At 43.5% G+C, this 15,565-nt stretch overlaps 1 protein-coding gene across 3 annotated transcripts in view; it reads right to left on the bottom strand.

The window, feature by feature from the left end:
- Positions 1-10,382: 10,382 nt before the first annotated feature.
- DRAM1 (DNA damage regulated autophagy modulator 1) overlaps positions 10,383-15,565 on the bottom strand; it is a 38,669-nt gene continuing 33,486 nt past the window's right edge. The window contains exons 6-8 of one of the 3 annotated variants that reach the window (XR_009356924.1): positions 14,205-14,297; positions 13,399-13,602; positions 10,383-10,886 (exon numbers count right to left, since the gene is read on the bottom strand). Coding sequence is in view for 1 of the 3 variants with exons in the window: in XM_059186669.1 (XP_059042652.1) it covers positions 13,558-13,602; positions 14,205-14,297 (138 nt within the window). In the remaining 2 variants the exon portion in view is untranslated. Of the gene's footprint in view, positions 10,887-11,247; positions 13,603-14,204; positions 14,298-15,565 lie in introns of those variants that run through there. The other 2 variants (XR_009356923.1, XM_059186669.1) reach the window with 2 other exon arrangements.

Here is a 15,565-nt window from a genome sequence, read left to right as displayed (position 1 = left end):
ATGTATACCAGGTGCCCTCTCTATACTCAGAACTATGCTCCCCCTGGGGGCAGTGGCAGGAGGGCAGGGATGATCAAAGAGCTATCTATCAAAACCACAAATAAGAATGGGAAGTTTTCAAAAATTCCTGTTTGTAAAACCTCATAATTTGGCATAGAGCGACTTTTTTCATCCATTCTTTTTTATGGAGTGTGTCTACCACTAAGCAGGGACTTCTGTTTTAGTTAGGGCTTATGTGGTTACAAGTGACAGAGAGACCTAACTCAAACTCATTTAAGCAAAGGACAGGGTTGTTATAAGGGATAATGTGTTGTCTGTGAAACCCAAAGACAGGAATGTGCCTGGGGCCTGGGAACAACTGAAAGCAGCAGCTCAGGAGCATCAGGGTCTTTTATTCCTCTTGTCTCTGTGCTTCCATTCCCTCTCTTCATTAGTTTAATTCTTAGTTCTAGCTAGTGATCAGCTTTCAAGTGATGAAAAACATGGGAGCCAATAGCTCCCTAACAGTACATTTAATAACTTGGGTCACTAGGGGGAAAAAACCCACCTATCTTAACATTCTTTCCAGTTCCAAGTTGAAAAATCCCAGGAAAGGAATCATTGAAACTGTTGCAGTCAGGTAAACTCCAGAGAGTCATGAAACAACATGGCAGATCCTGTGGGAACTGCAAAGATGGGGAAAAGGGTGAGGAAGCTTCTGGAAGAAGGGAGGTAGGTGAAATGCTGGGCAAACAAAACAAGAAATGCCTGTGACACCTCACCTTATTTATTTTTTCATGCCAACTCCACTTAGGTATTAATCAATTCCATTCATTTAATAAGCACCTGTTTACTCATTTACTGAGTGTCTGATACATGCTCGATACTGTGCTAGACTTGAGGGATGAAAAGATGACCATGATGCCTCTTAAGAGTGCTTGGCATTCAGAGGTACAAAGACACATGACATATACTTGGTTTAAGACCTCTAGGAACTTACTAAATAACCAGGGAGAGAAGACTGTGTATTTGGAGAATAACCAAATGTCAAGCTGTGTTCTATGGATGATGAGGCTAAAAGAAGGTAAGTGAGGTCGGTGAGGCCTGGAACATTCAAGGAAACAGCTTGGAGAGGGTGATACTTCAGCAGGGTCTGTAAAGGGTGAGGAAGTTTTTGTTTATGACCACATGTGTTTCAAGTGCAGGATTTTCACAACATCACACTAAGTGAGGCCTTCTGCTCATGGCTCTCTGCATCTGGAGGCCTTCTGGAATGCAGCCGTCAGGCAGTGGCCATGTTCTTCTCTGAGACAGGACTACCACCCACGGCTCTTCTGATAGCCTTGTTTTTTATTGCCATGGCTCATTGGATCAAAGCCTCTGAGTTTGATGCAAGTTCAGAATAATTCAAGGATTAACTCATCTCTCTGTGCTTGGGGAGCTACACAAGCAACATCTGGTACAGCCTGCAGAGGGATTCTTCACCCAAGGAGTTTCAAATTTCAACATGTGAGCTATCCTGCTGAATAACATCATCGACGGGAAACAGCATTTAGAGACCTCATCTTGTAACCAGAGCTCTGTGTAACACCCCGCGGTCATGTTTTGCGCACAATTATAATAAATGGTGCAAATTGTAACAGGTTCTTTATCATCTTGTTTCTTGCCAAAAGGACTGAATTCCACACTGATGGAGTTGAAATTCCCTTGTGGGTTTCCTCTGGGACCATTTCATAGCCTATCTTAGTACCATTAATAACACCCTTCCTGTGCACAGACAAGACCATAGTCTCACATTTTAATGTTGTCATAGGGAATCTCTTGGTCATTCCTTTTGTCAAATCCCATCTGTCACCTTCCTGTCTTCTCAGGATCCCTGGAGAGTCCTTGGTAAATCCTGATTTACCTTACCTCTTGGGAAATCCTGATTTGGTAAATCCCTGGTTGTGCCCTCTGTATCTCATGGGTTAACCCCACAGCTCCTGGAGTTCTCTTCAATATTTTACCATGTTCTTAAAGGTGAAACACTATAATGACTAAGAGTTGGGTGTTATGTGTGAGGGATGTATTATTACGGAGGCACTATTATCATTACTCATGACTCACCAGAAAGAAAAAATGAGGCTCAGATTTCAAGTGAATTGCCCAAGTACAAGGTAGGAACCCGTATCTGTCTCATTTCAAAGACTGTTCTTTCTAAGAGATAAGTATAGGGACCCAAACTTATGGTGATGGGAGTCTCACACAGGAATCCCTACTTCTAAGTTGGGGAAGGAGACAGAAAGAAGAAAACACAAAGAGTATGGCTCGGAATTCAAAGGAGAATTTTGAAACATGGTGAATTGTGTCTAAAGCCAGAATGGGTTGGTGAATATCGAGACCACTGGCATGAGAAAGGTTATTGGCAAGTGTTTTCAAGAAAAACGTCAGTAGAGTAATGGACCTGGAAGAGGTTGGGTAGTGGGTGGAGGAAACAGGTTGCAAACAAAAGTAAAGAGCCAGTAGACAGATCATGGTAGAAAGGGAAGGGGCTGCTCGGTATCTACTAAACTTGAAACCCTGGGGGTGGAGCCCCGGAATTATTTTAACAAATGCTCTAGGTGATCCTGGTATATACTCGAGTTTCTGACCCACTGCTACTTCAGGGTTTCTCAGCCTTGGCTGCATATTGAACACCTTGAATAATGATGCTTCTGCCTCCTTTCCAGACAATGGGGTTTGATAACACTCTCCAGGCAATTGGAAACCACTGCCACCATCAAAGAGAGAGGGAAGGAGTAATTCTAGCTGCGATGTAGAGTTCTGGCTATCCCTGGCATTGTACTAAGAATATGCTTCTCAAGGTTGAATGGGCATAAAGATAATCCAACAAGCTCCCAGTGCTTTACAGGCATTGCTCTAATGAACCCTCATGACAAGTCCATGAGGCAGGTATCATTAGTCCTATCTTATAAATGAAGACTTTGAGTTCCCAAGAAGTTACCTGAGTTGCCTGCAATGTCATGGCAAAAATAGGGCAAAGCTGGAACTTGAAAATTAAGTCTTCTTTGACTCAAAGTACTCACTTTTCAAAAATTGTGGTAAAACATACAGGACATAAAAATTGCCACTTTCTGGGGTGCCTGGGTGGCTCATTGGGTTAGGCCTCTGTCTTCGGCTCATGTCATGATCCCAGGGTCCTGGGATCAGGCACGCGTCCGGCTCTCTGCTTGATGGGGAGCCTGCTTCCCTCTCTCTCTGCCGGCCTTTCTGCCTACTTGTGATCTCTTTCTCTCTCTCTCTGTCAAATAAATAAATAAATAAAAATCCTTAAAAAATAAAAAAGTTGCCACTTTCACCCTTTGTAAGTGTACAATTTAGTGGCATTAAGTATAGTCACAATGTTGTACCACTTATCACTATTATCCATTTCCAGAACTGTTTCATCATTTCAAACAGAAACTCTGTACCTGGGGTGCCTGGGTGGCTCAGCAGGTTAAGCCTCTGCCTTCAGCTCAGGACATGATCTCAGGGTCCTGGAATCGAGCCCCGCATCGGGCTCTCTGCTCAGTGGGGAGCCTGCTTCCCCCTCTCTCTGCCTGGCTCTCTGCCTACTTGTAATCTCTGTCTGTCTGTCAAATAAATAAAATCTTAAAAGAAAGAAAGAAACTCTGTACCCATTAAACAGTAACTCCCCATTGTCCTCTCTCTCCAGCTCCCTGCTAACCTCTATTCTGCTGTCTCGGTGACTCAAATCGTTTCTTCTAAATCACTATGTTTCTAGACGGGCTCAAAGAAGAAATGGAGGTGCTGAAATTGATTTTTTTTCCCCTTGAATAATGGTATCTCTGAGTTAGCTGGGGCTCCCACCTGCAACCTATGTTCCCCAAATTCTGAACAACTTGTAATTCCCACCAAACAGCATATTCCCTCTTGTCTGTGTCACAGCACAGGAGAATCTCTCCACTGGGTGCCTTTTCCCACCTTGCCTTCATTTAGCAAACTGACTCCTGCTCCAAGTCCCCCTCCAGGCATGACTGTTCCTGGGAATCTGACCCAGGTGTTTCCACGGGTCCCACAGACCAGGCTTTGCAAACTGGAGTGCATTCCAATCACTTCGGCATACTGTTAAAATGCAGATTTGGATTTAGTGGATTTGGGACAGGGCCCTAAGATTCTGCATTTCTGTCAAGCTTCTGGACGTTGCTTATGCTACTGGCCCCCAAACTGCACTTAGAATAATGAGATCAGAGAGTGCAGTACTTCACCATAGCATGTTTTACTGTAATATTCCCTTAGTTGTTTCACCATTCCACTGTACCTTGAGAACAGAAACCATTTTATTTATTGTTATATTCCAGAGGCTAGCACTGTGCCAACTCAGTGTAACTCTCAATAAATGTTGACAAATGAATAAATAAATGAGTTCACAGGCTGGAAAAATAAAAAGGAACCAGATCTATAAAGAGCTTCATAGACCATCTAAGGAATTTGAAATTTATCCTGAAGTTGGGGAATCACTGAAGGATTTTAAGAGAGTGATATATCAAATGTATATGTGCAATGTGTTTTAAATAATCAAGTCTGAAATCAAGGAAATAGTGAGCTACTGCACTAGTCCAAGCAAATGATTATGAAGGCCTGCACTTAAGTAGCCATGGTAGAAAGGAGAGAAGGAAGATGATTCAAGACCTGAGGAAATGGGTTGACCACACATCCCATTTGCTTCAGACAGATCCGATTTATTCTAAGTAAAATTGCTAATAGTATCCCTTTTGTCTCCCAAAGTACCCTGGTTTGGGTGAACTGTCTGTTCACCCTGTACAGAGGAGATAAAGTTAATAAAACATGAAGTGGGGTAAGGAACAGAGTGAGCAGCCCAGGGTATGGTTCGCACATTTCTGCCCTTAGTGACCGAGTGGATGTTACCACCATTTATCACACTGAGCAGTCCAGAAGGAGAAGCAGTGGGAGAACTTTCTCCTTAAAATAAAAATAGTTAGGGGCGCCTGGGTGGCTGAGTGGGTTAAACCCCTGCCTTCGGCTCAGGTCATGATCTCGGGGTCCTGGGATCAAGCCCCGCATCAGGCTCTCTGCTCAGCAGGGAGCCTGCTTCCTCCTCTCTCTGCCTGCCTCTCTGCCAACTTGTGATCTCTGTCTGTCAAATAAATAAATAAAATCTTAAAAAAAAAATGAAAATAGTTAAGTCATATAGTGAGTCACTGAAAAGTGTTAAGTAAATTGCAGTAATAGCAGGACAAAAATTACAAAGAAGACACACAAATGGCTGAAATTTGGGGGATACTGATCAAAGGTATCACCAAATTGAGAACATCCTTCCTTTCTGAAGCTCTGAATTGTGAGTCTCAGAACAATTTAATAGAAAACCTGCCCCAATCTTCCAATCAAACCTACTACAGAGGGGAAGTCAAAATGGTCAATGAGTTCTGGGTTTTGTTTCTTTCCATTTTCTTCCCTTTAAATCATAGCTGTGTCTGCTCCCAATAGCCAATGGAGCTTTAGGATTTGTTGGATCACATTTGACCATGGTCATTTAGTCAAAACAATGATATACCACACAAAGACCTAACTGAGTGAGAAGAACACATTCCCTGGTTTGGCCTGAGCCAAAGGTCAGTGAACACGAAAACGTTCTACCTCATTTTATATGCCACATGACCCAACATCCTTACTAACCTCTATTCACACTTGCCAACACCTCAGCTTTTTTTTCCCCTTTCCCCCAACATGTCAACAACTAGTTAATTATTTAATAAACCTCAGAACATACCTTTGCTGCTCCTCTTGGCCAGAGAAGTCTGGAATTTTCCTAGTTTCTATTTCAAGGTGGCTCTTACTTGAGGGTTCCAAGTGCAGTCAAGCAGAAGAATAAATTCACCCACTAGAGACTTTTGAGGGAACTTTCAAACAAAACTGTGACTTTTCAAGTATTAAGAGGAAATGACAGACTGAACTAAGCTCAGTATTCATTTTAATACCTGTGTTAAAGGTTATGTTAGCAGCTGTCAAATGGCTGGCCCTTTCTAAATACATCACTCTTCGCCTTAAATCAGATATCTTGGGTGGTACCTGGAACTTGCTACTCTGGGCTGACCCTAAGCAAAAGGATTGTTCAAGGAGGTAAAATTTGTCTTCCAGGCATTCCTCTCAGAAGTGCTAATGTCAGCCTGATGGGCAAGAGACATGGAACCCAGGACCCCAAGTCCTGAGACCGTTACTGCTTCCTGCTACTGTTAGAGACTCATGGAACTCTATCCCATGCTGGAATATGACACCAAACCCAATGAATTCCCTCTGGTGTTTTCCCAGCCTGGGGGGCAGCCTCTGGACCTCATCCTGACTTCCCCTTTGGGGAGTAGAAAGCAGGTATTCCCAAATAGAAGACAACCCTAAGTCTGCATTATTGCACCAACCAGAAGCAAAAGATGAGTTGAAAATCCTAAGAAAACACACCTCAGAGCCACCAGAACCTTAATCACACTGAAAGCCCCCCGCTTAAGCTCCACTATCCAAAGGAGTCCTTGGTCATACCTGTACTCTTCCTCAGGGATTGTGAATGCATGCAGAAGAGTTCGCTGCATCAATAACTAATTATGTATTAGACAGTGGCTAACTGAACATAATTTTAAAAAAAAAAGGAAGAAGAGGAGTTCATTTCACACTCCCATGAAAAATTGGGGTGGCATACAAGTCCCCCTCTATCATGTTTCTACTTCTGATTCCCATGACCTACCCCCTCCCTCCCAAGTCTTAAAGGCAGAGTTCAACTAGGATCCACCCTTTCGAAGCAACACAGACATTTCACACATTCTTCTAAACCAGCCAGTTTAGGGACTTGACTGCTTAGGGCATTGTATTATATGACTGGAAAAGCTGACAAATTCATTCATAATCACATGATAATGGTTGACAATCACATCATCCTGATGGAAAAGGTTGACTGCAGGAGATACAATCCTGGGGTGGGTCCTAAAACCATCCCTTGCTACCTGGTGACAACCTGACTGTGATCATTTCCTCAGTGGTAAACTGGGGCTCACTGTGGTGAAATTCCCTTCTCTCAGTGCCTTCCCTTCTCTCGGTGCTCAACCAGTGTTAACAGAATCTGAGTGATAATGCAAGCAGATAGAGAAATGCCCTTGGTGGTTAAGCAAGAGTCCTAGTACCTGGTACTGAAAACAATTATGCTACCTCTCTGTAGGTAATTACAAGTAAGATTTTCTCTTTCAAAATGACAAATGGACATTTAGGACAGTGAAACCACATGACATTATACATTTGTTCAAATTCATTTAATACATACCATACCCCAAGAGTGAACCCTAATATAATCCATGGACTACGGGTGGTAATGATGTGTTAGTATGGGCCCATCAATTGCAATGAAAACCCCACTCTGGGTGGGGGCAGGGAGTGGGCGACACTATTTGTCGAGGGAAGCTCTATCCTAAACTGCTCCAGAAGGCAAAGTTTATAAATTTTTAAAATGCCATAAAATGGGACGCCTGAACTCAGTGGGTTAAAGCCTCTGCCTTCGGCTCAGGTCATGATCTCAGGGTCCTGGGATCGAGCCCTGCATCAGGCTCTCTGCTCAGTGGGGAGCCTGCTTCCCTTCCTCCCTCTCTCTGCCTACTTGTGATCTCTGTCTGTCAAATAAATAAATAAAAATCTTTAAAATGCCATAAAAAGTACACTTCAGCAAAATTAAAACCTTTTATTTCTAAATAAGTTTTTTAAGTTTCTCAAAGCAGGAGTTCCCTCTCACCCCCCACTGTGGCTCCTGCATTGCTGGTATCCCCCACTCACTGGGTCATTCCGTAGTGACCAAAAAGCTACAAGGTCAGGGAGGACCAAAGGATCTGTGAATTCCCCTTGGTGTTCTGTCATAGGTCAGTTGGCCGGAAAGGGGCAAGCGGATATTGAGATTGAGGATTGAAGTCTATAAAAGCAAAATGTTCCCAGAAGAAAGTGTAAGTGAAGTAGTAGCCCTTCTAAGAGACTCCAAAAAGAGAAAGCGGCTAGGAAAGGAATAAGATTAGAAGAGACAGTGACAAAAGTGCAAAACCACAATGAAAAACCCAAGTGAGATGGAGACAGTTTTGACCATTAAAAGAAGAGAAGGAGCCAGAAGGGAGAAGAGAGAAGACACTGGAGTTCTGCTGTACACAGAGAGGGGAGCAAAGAGCCCTCACCCTCTGCCCTCAGTGCTTAGATAAAAAGGGCAGGAAAAGGGGCATCTGGGTGGCTCAGTCGGTTGAGCGTCTACCTTCAGCTCAGGTCATGATCCTCGATCCCATGTCCTGGGATCGAGTCCCGCCTCGGGCTCCCTGCTCAGTGGGGAGTCTGCTTCTACCTCTACCTTTCCCCCCCTGCTCGTGATCTTTCTCTGTCACTCTCTCTTTCTCTCAAATAAATAAAATCTGTTTTAAAAGGTGGGGGACAAAGAAGGGGAATGTTTGTAGAACAGTGTCACAGTCAGCCTGCCTCCGTCCCACACCATCTACCGGAGAATGCACATCTGTGCCTATCGATGAATGAATGACTCACCAAGAAAAGGTGAAATTTTTAAAATTTTTTTTAAAAGATTTTATTTGTCAGAGAGAGGGAGAAAGAGAGAGAGAGAGCACAAGCAGGGGGAGCGGCAGGGAGAGGTTCTGCCAGCAAGGTTCTGAAGGCAAAATGACAGTATTTGTCAAATTTCAGATACGGTTCCTGTCCATGCCAGCCATTCCAGCTTATAGGAATTTCTCCCACCGATTTCCTTGCACGTGTGTGAAATGATATATACACAAGGTCATTCATGTGCAATTGTAGCCGTTCGGAAACCACACAATTGTTCATCAGGTAGAGGACTTGTTAAATAAACAATGACGAAGTGCACAATGGAATATTATACAGATGTAACAGAACAAACAAAAAAATGAGGAAGCTCTCTATATATTGATAAGGAAGCATTTCCAAGACATGTTGCTTAGTCAAAAGAAGGCTCAAAGATGTCAGTATGGTATGTGACATTTGGGGGTAGAAGTTAAAAGGGAAAGATTTTTAAATGTGTTTCTGCTTGCATTTTTATAAAAAGTGGGTATATGCAAAAAGAGACGTGTATTGAGTAAATGTGGATAAAGGAAGAATACAAAGGCTTTTCAGAGAGTTCCTTTTTATATTGTTTTGATTTTTGAATCCCATGAACACTATTACTGATTCAAAAATTTTAAAATAAGAACAGATGATTCCAAAAGTAAGGGCTGTGAGCTGGAGCAGCTGAATCCCTACTTATCTAGAAATTAGCTTTCCATCCCATTGTGGTGAGGCAGATTACAGCAGTTGCTGTATTTGTCCATCGGAGGAACTCTCGGGGGGTCCTATCAGTGAGGGTTCTGATGCATATGCATCAGAAATCCTCATCAAGTTTATGGAAGCTAAAAAGACACACCATCAACTCAACGTAACTGAGGAGTCCAGACGTGGAGGCTTTGGGAACAGTGAGGCACAGAGCACTGCTCTTTGCTGAGGGACTGCTGAAGCTGGGGCTTACTAGGCATCTCATGGCACCCCGGCTCAAACCACAAAACAGATTGTTGGTACTCGGTTAGCATTTTCTAAGCATCGGTTTTGGAAGTTGCAACCCCTCCCCATAGGAGTCTGGCATCCTGCTGCCCTTCATTTTAGAAGATGAGTCTCCTGGGGGTGACCAAGAGAGTCAAGAAGCTTCTCCTCCGGGGCTTAAGGCTGTGGTTGCTCTCTTATGCAACAGACAGGACGCAAACGCATGACATTCTGGCCTCGAGAATGCCAGGCATTCAGAGCCAGACCAAGAATATGTGTGTGGGGAGACGGCCGGGCTTCCTGGCCTGCCAGCATCAGGGAGTGGGAGAGAATGGGAGACCACTTATCTCCCTCCCACTCCTCCTTCCTCATTCCAGCGCCCAAACACCAGACCAATGTGTCTCCTACTGAGTAAAAAAAATGGGAACGTGGGACGATGCCACATGCAAGGGATGTTAGGAAACCCAAACACAGCACAACACCGATGTGCTTAATTTGGTTTATGAAATGCAATTTCTGTGGAATTCTTTGTTAGTGAAGAAAAGAAAAAGAAAAAAGAGAAGGAGAGAGGAGAGAAAAGAAAGGAAAAAAGAAAAGAAAAACAAAACGGGAAGGAAGGACGAAAGGAAGGAAGGGGGGGAGGAAGGAAGGAAGAAGAAACCCACTTGATTCGCAATATGGCGAGCACGAGTCCCCGCCCGGACTCCGTCGCCAGGCGGCAGCAGAACCCCTGGCACGTCCCTGAGCTGCTCTCTCCGTTTCCTCATCTAAAACGCGTGATGGGTAACTGCCCGGCCAACCACACGGGGGGGGGGGGGGGGGGGCGGTGTACATAAACACACAAGCTGGGAAAAGCGTAACTTCGAAGGTAACTGAAGGCATGTTTATTACCCAAATGGTTTACATTTACTTCTTTTAACCTGAAAAGGTTGTCAGCAGGTATCCTTTGATTTACCCTGAAGCAAGTTAACTTGCCTTCCCTGGAGGGCGGGCAAGGGGTGGGGGTTGGTTATCTCCTGTCCTATGTCTGTCCCAGATCCATTTCCCATTCTTTTCTTCTGAGAAACAGCTTCACCCACCACCAGCCCAGCATTTCAGACACCGCTGGCCCCTCCCTGGTCCAGAGGGGGACACGTGACACAGGGCTGACTGAGAGCATCAGACCTCCCTGAGCATGGGCATGTGACCCAAGCCAGCCAATCAGAGACAATGAGCTTCAACTCACGGGCTTTTGTGCGAACTCTGCAGAGGTCCCCTCTCTCCACTGGACAGGTTGTCGCCCTCGGGCTTCTAGAAGCCATCTCTCGCCCATCTGGGGGAAACCTGCCTGCGAATGATGCCAACAGAGAGAGAAAGTAGAGCTAGGAGAAGGAGAGAATAAGTGAAGTTCTGGTACCACTTTTGGATCCAGTCATCCCTGAAGCCAGCTCCACCCCTGGACTTGAGTCAATAGATGCCCCTTTCTTCTTTGACACTTTAGGTTGGATTTCTGGTGCCTTCACCTCTAAGGGTCTAGACTGATGCAAACTTCTGACCCTAATGTTTGAGTCTCTACACAAACATGAACCACTGCACCCACATGCAAAACTACAAGAATGAAGAAAACAAGATTTACACTCTATCTTGATGGGGTCCAAGCGGAGCTAGAATTGTTTCCTGGATATATAGACTTCATGGTAGTACCTAGTCGACATGTTGTAATTGAACTGAGACACAAATTACTAAAATAAAGAAATACTTCATTTTATTTTACTCTGTCAGCCATGAGGTCCAAGCAAATGCAAGCTCATGGAAATTAGAAATAATACCAAAATATGGATAAGACCAGCTTTAGAGGTTTCATGGAATCAGCAGAATGTGATTGTCTGCAGTGATTTTTGGCGCTCTCAGTTTGCCAAGCCACGTGTACCATTTTGTCTAGCCCATCCAAGAATTTCGGTGGTAACTGTCCAGGTTGAGGAGAGTTGTCACAGAGTGGTGAAGCCCAAACAACTGAAATGTTCACAGTACACAACGCAAAGCAAGTCAGCATTACTGGGTGATACAGACTATTCATTTATCACTTAACTAGTAAACCCTGTACCAGTGTAAATCTCATTTTACAGCACTACAAATATCCCTTGTCATGCCTTCCTTTGTTCACAGACTCGTTCCTTCATTCAATGATATTGATTAAGCCCCTCGTAGGGATGGACCAGGAGGTGCCCTGGTAAATGCTGGGGTTACAAAGTTAAAGATTAATGCCCACACTCTGTCCTCAAGGAGCTCTGAATCTATCTCACAGAGAGATAAGGAAATGAAGAATGACAATGCATCATGAGAAGCACAGACAGTTCAAGTCTGTTCGAACTGAGTCCCAAGCGTGGATCCATTCTCCTTCAGGTTCCTTAGCACAGCTAAGTGACACTTCTCCCCCATCTTCAGAATAAGGAATGCTTGACATTGTTTCAATCAGTTCTTCATTTCTGGTGTTACCATGGGGGAGCCACAGCATTACAAGTTGCAACAAACTCAGACATGGTTATGGGGTTCTCACCGCTGAACACACAGGGGACACAGTTGGTCATTGCAGAGCTGGCTGACTGCTTCATTCACTCGAGACCGTTCCTGAGGAGCCACGATGTGCTCACCACTCTCAGAGTCCCTCCCAGCCCGTCTAGGTGAGCTGCTCTGCCCTTGGCATTCATCCTCAAGGTCTGGACCTACTTGGACGGATGCAGATTTGTGGTCTGGAGGGTCTTCAAAGGAAGGCCTTCTCTTTGGCTTTCAAATCTAAGCCTTAACAGGTCAAGGCCCACTTCTTGCTCTGGAACCATTAGCTTTTCCCTTGTCATGTGTGCTTTGGGTGAGAAGGTGGAGTCTGTAGGTCTTGCTTAACAAAGGACTGACTCCTCTCTCGTACAGTGTGCAAACATCCAGCCACCCACATTGAAAGAAGGAGCAAACAGCCTGCACCCTGCACCCTCTCTTCTCCTCTATCTCAGACCTGTGCTCTCTTCCACAGGCTTAGTGGCAAGAAATGAACTTGAGACGTGAGTTTCAGCTCCCGAGTCAGACTGCACGTATAGCATTTTATGCTGGTAACAATAAAGGGTGGTTTTACAAATGGTCTTTTTAATGCTTTTCACAGATCGGCTTTTGTGGAGGTTTAGTATTAACCAAAGTTCTCCTTCGCATAATCCAACCTTCCATAAATGGTCCCTGAGATACTTCCCCTCCTTGCTTATCCAGCAAAGACAACAATCCGGAATCCAGTGAGGTTTTCCTCCATTTTACTGTTGTTCTAAGGCTTTTCTAATCTGTCTTGATGAATTCATCCCACCTGGAAATGGGCCCACTATGGAATGCCAGTTAGGTTAGCAGCAAGGGTAAAGGCTTTGGCACTGTGAGCAGGGAGGCCTATGGAGAATGGAATTTGAAAACTGAGGTTTTCTGTGTTCACTTAGAGTTAATGTGCATAGAGAGAGTAAGGCCATTTGATAGAAGCACTTTGCTTAGTTCTCTTAAAAATCAGAGTATCCTTGTTAGTGTTCATTTGTTAACTGAATCTTTATGATCATTATCAATCAAACTTGATAAATGCTATCATGATATAAAATTAGACCGTTCATTCTCTAAAAATAAAATTTAAAAATGAATATGCCCTGATTTTACTTGTTAGTGAATTCCTCATTTAGTGTATTCCCACAAATCACTTACACACAAAGAAAACACAAAACAGAATCTGTGCAAAAATAGAGTTCTCCATTTTCTGTAACACCTTCTCTTTTCTGTAATGACTTTGTTCATGTAAAAAAAAAAGTGTCTACTTGGAAAATTATAAAAACATTGCTACAATGTCATAAGTGCTCTACATTCTCTAGGAAAACATACCTTTGGAAATAGTACAACTATTGGGAATTCTTAAAGAAATTCAAGTCGTGGACGTGCCGCAGATACATTCCACTCAGGGCAACATGGAAACCCTGTCTGTCCTTCCTACCACTTCCAGAAATTGCGACTCTCACTGAGTGAGGTATCATTCTTCTTTCTTCAAACATCATCATTGATTTCTGTGGATATCCTTAGGGTGACACTCTATTAAAAACAGAAGAAAAAGATTTCAAAGAAGGTTTTATATGCAAACAATGAATCTTGGAATACCACATCAAAAACTAATGATGTACTATATGGTGACTAACATAACACAATTTTTAGAAAAAGAAGAAGAAGGTAAACCGGTGCCAGCAACAGAGGCCCCCCACACTTCAGATGTGCCCTCACTATGGTTTCGGCAGAGTTTGAACTGGGTCTGAGAATTTTCTTGGTTTTCTATATACTTTTTGCTAAAAATTCATTTGTTTCAGAACGTATGATCTTCGTTGTTGTCAAAGCTGATAAGGTCCCACATCCTCTCTGCCTTGGAAACATTTTTCAACAACAAACTTTGTTTTCAAAAATAAACTTTGTTTATTCAAAGGATGTATTTCCTATTATTTGAACTAGTAAATGAGGCCACCTCAGAAAGCTAATAACCAGGATATATGAACATCCATCCAGGGGACAGAGAACATATGAAAAGTTCATTGTTTGGGAGAGCAGTTAGAGATGCTTTTCTTAGGGAATAAACTAATGTTCTATGGCATGCTCTTAACCCTAATTGTCAGCACTTTATAACATATGAACTGATAAATACCTACCTGGAAATCGTGGATGAATGTTAGGAAGTAGAAAATGAAACCAAAGGCCACTGTCCATTCGCAGATTGCACTCACTACGTGATATATGTAGTCCTAAAAGCAACAATAAAGAAACAGAATTTAGCCAAAATACACTGTATTCCCTGTAATGGATGTACTGAAACAAGCTGGTCAGAACAGAGAGGAAAGTCGTTGGGTGAGTATAAATCAACCCCTTGAGAAAACACAGTGAGGCAGGCCAGGTGGAGGAACATCAGGGCACCTGCCCACTGGGAACATGACACAATTATCCAAAACGTTCTTGAGGCTCTCTTACACTCTGGTTTTAAGACTTAGTCTATACACTTCAAAAAGGCAGAATAAGGGCCACAAAAAGGCTGAGATGGGGAGGCAAATTTGGACTCAAGAGAAGAAAAAATTTTCTATTCAAGGCGTGACTTGCTCTCCCACTGCTAGGAATCCCAAAGTTGAAATGCATGCTTAAAAAAACATCAAGTCAAAAAACAAAACAACAACAACAAAACATCAAGTCAGCTTCTGGGCCTTATTAAAATGAGCGCTCGCACCCAGAGGAGAGTGGCTGTCACCACTGGCTGTTGTGTTTCTCTGTTACTACAGAAAATGTCTTTACCAGAACACTGTTCTGCTTACAGCCACAGAGCAGAGGCTAAGGAGACATCGACATGGTATCTGTCTTATTGGGGGCAAAGATGAGAGAATGCAGAGCAAGAGTGGAGGGCTTTCATTGGAGGTTCCTCCCAGGGAGGCCAGAGAATTAATAAAAATAAATGGACTGCCAGTCGCAGAAAAAGAGGAAGAATGGCAAACCCAGTCATCAGTTCAGTTTCATTTTTACCAAGTGGGAAAATATGACCCTGGTGTTGCTTTGAGACATTAAAAAAAAAAGTCTGTGCGTGGGCATGTGTGTGTGGAGGCGGGGGGGGGCGGGGTATGAACTCTCCTGATTTTTAAAGGCGGTAAATTACTTCAAAAGCATTTTTAAACACCATCCAAAGGTCGCCTGGGTGGCTCCGTCAGTTAAGTGTTCAACTTTTTTTTTCATTTATTTTTTATTTTCAGCATAACAGTATTCATTATTTTTGCACCACACCCAGTGCTCCATGCAATCCGTGCCCTCTATAATACCCACCACCTGGTACCCCAACCTCCAACCCCCCGCCCCTTCAAAACCCTCAGATTGTTCAACTCTTGATCTCAGCTCAGGTCTTGATCTAGGGATTGAGAGTTCAAGCCCCAGTTGGGAGTTCCACGTGTGGAACATACTCAACTACAATAAAATAAAACTGTCTGAGACAAACTGCATGTCTGCATTCTGACTTGAGTCCACCTGCCAGATTAGG

The sequence above is a fragment of the Mustela lutreola genome, chromosome 8 (genome assembly GCF_030435805.1).
Source record: "Mustela lutreola isolate mMusLut2 chromosome 8, mMusLut2.pri, whole genome shotgun sequence".
Classification (NCBI taxonomy): Eukaryota; Metazoa; Chordata; class Mammalia; order Carnivora; family Mustelidae; genus Mustela; species Mustela lutreola.
The sequence above is the reverse complement of the archived record's forward strand: the minus strand, read 5'-3'. Positions and strand labels throughout refer to the sequence as shown.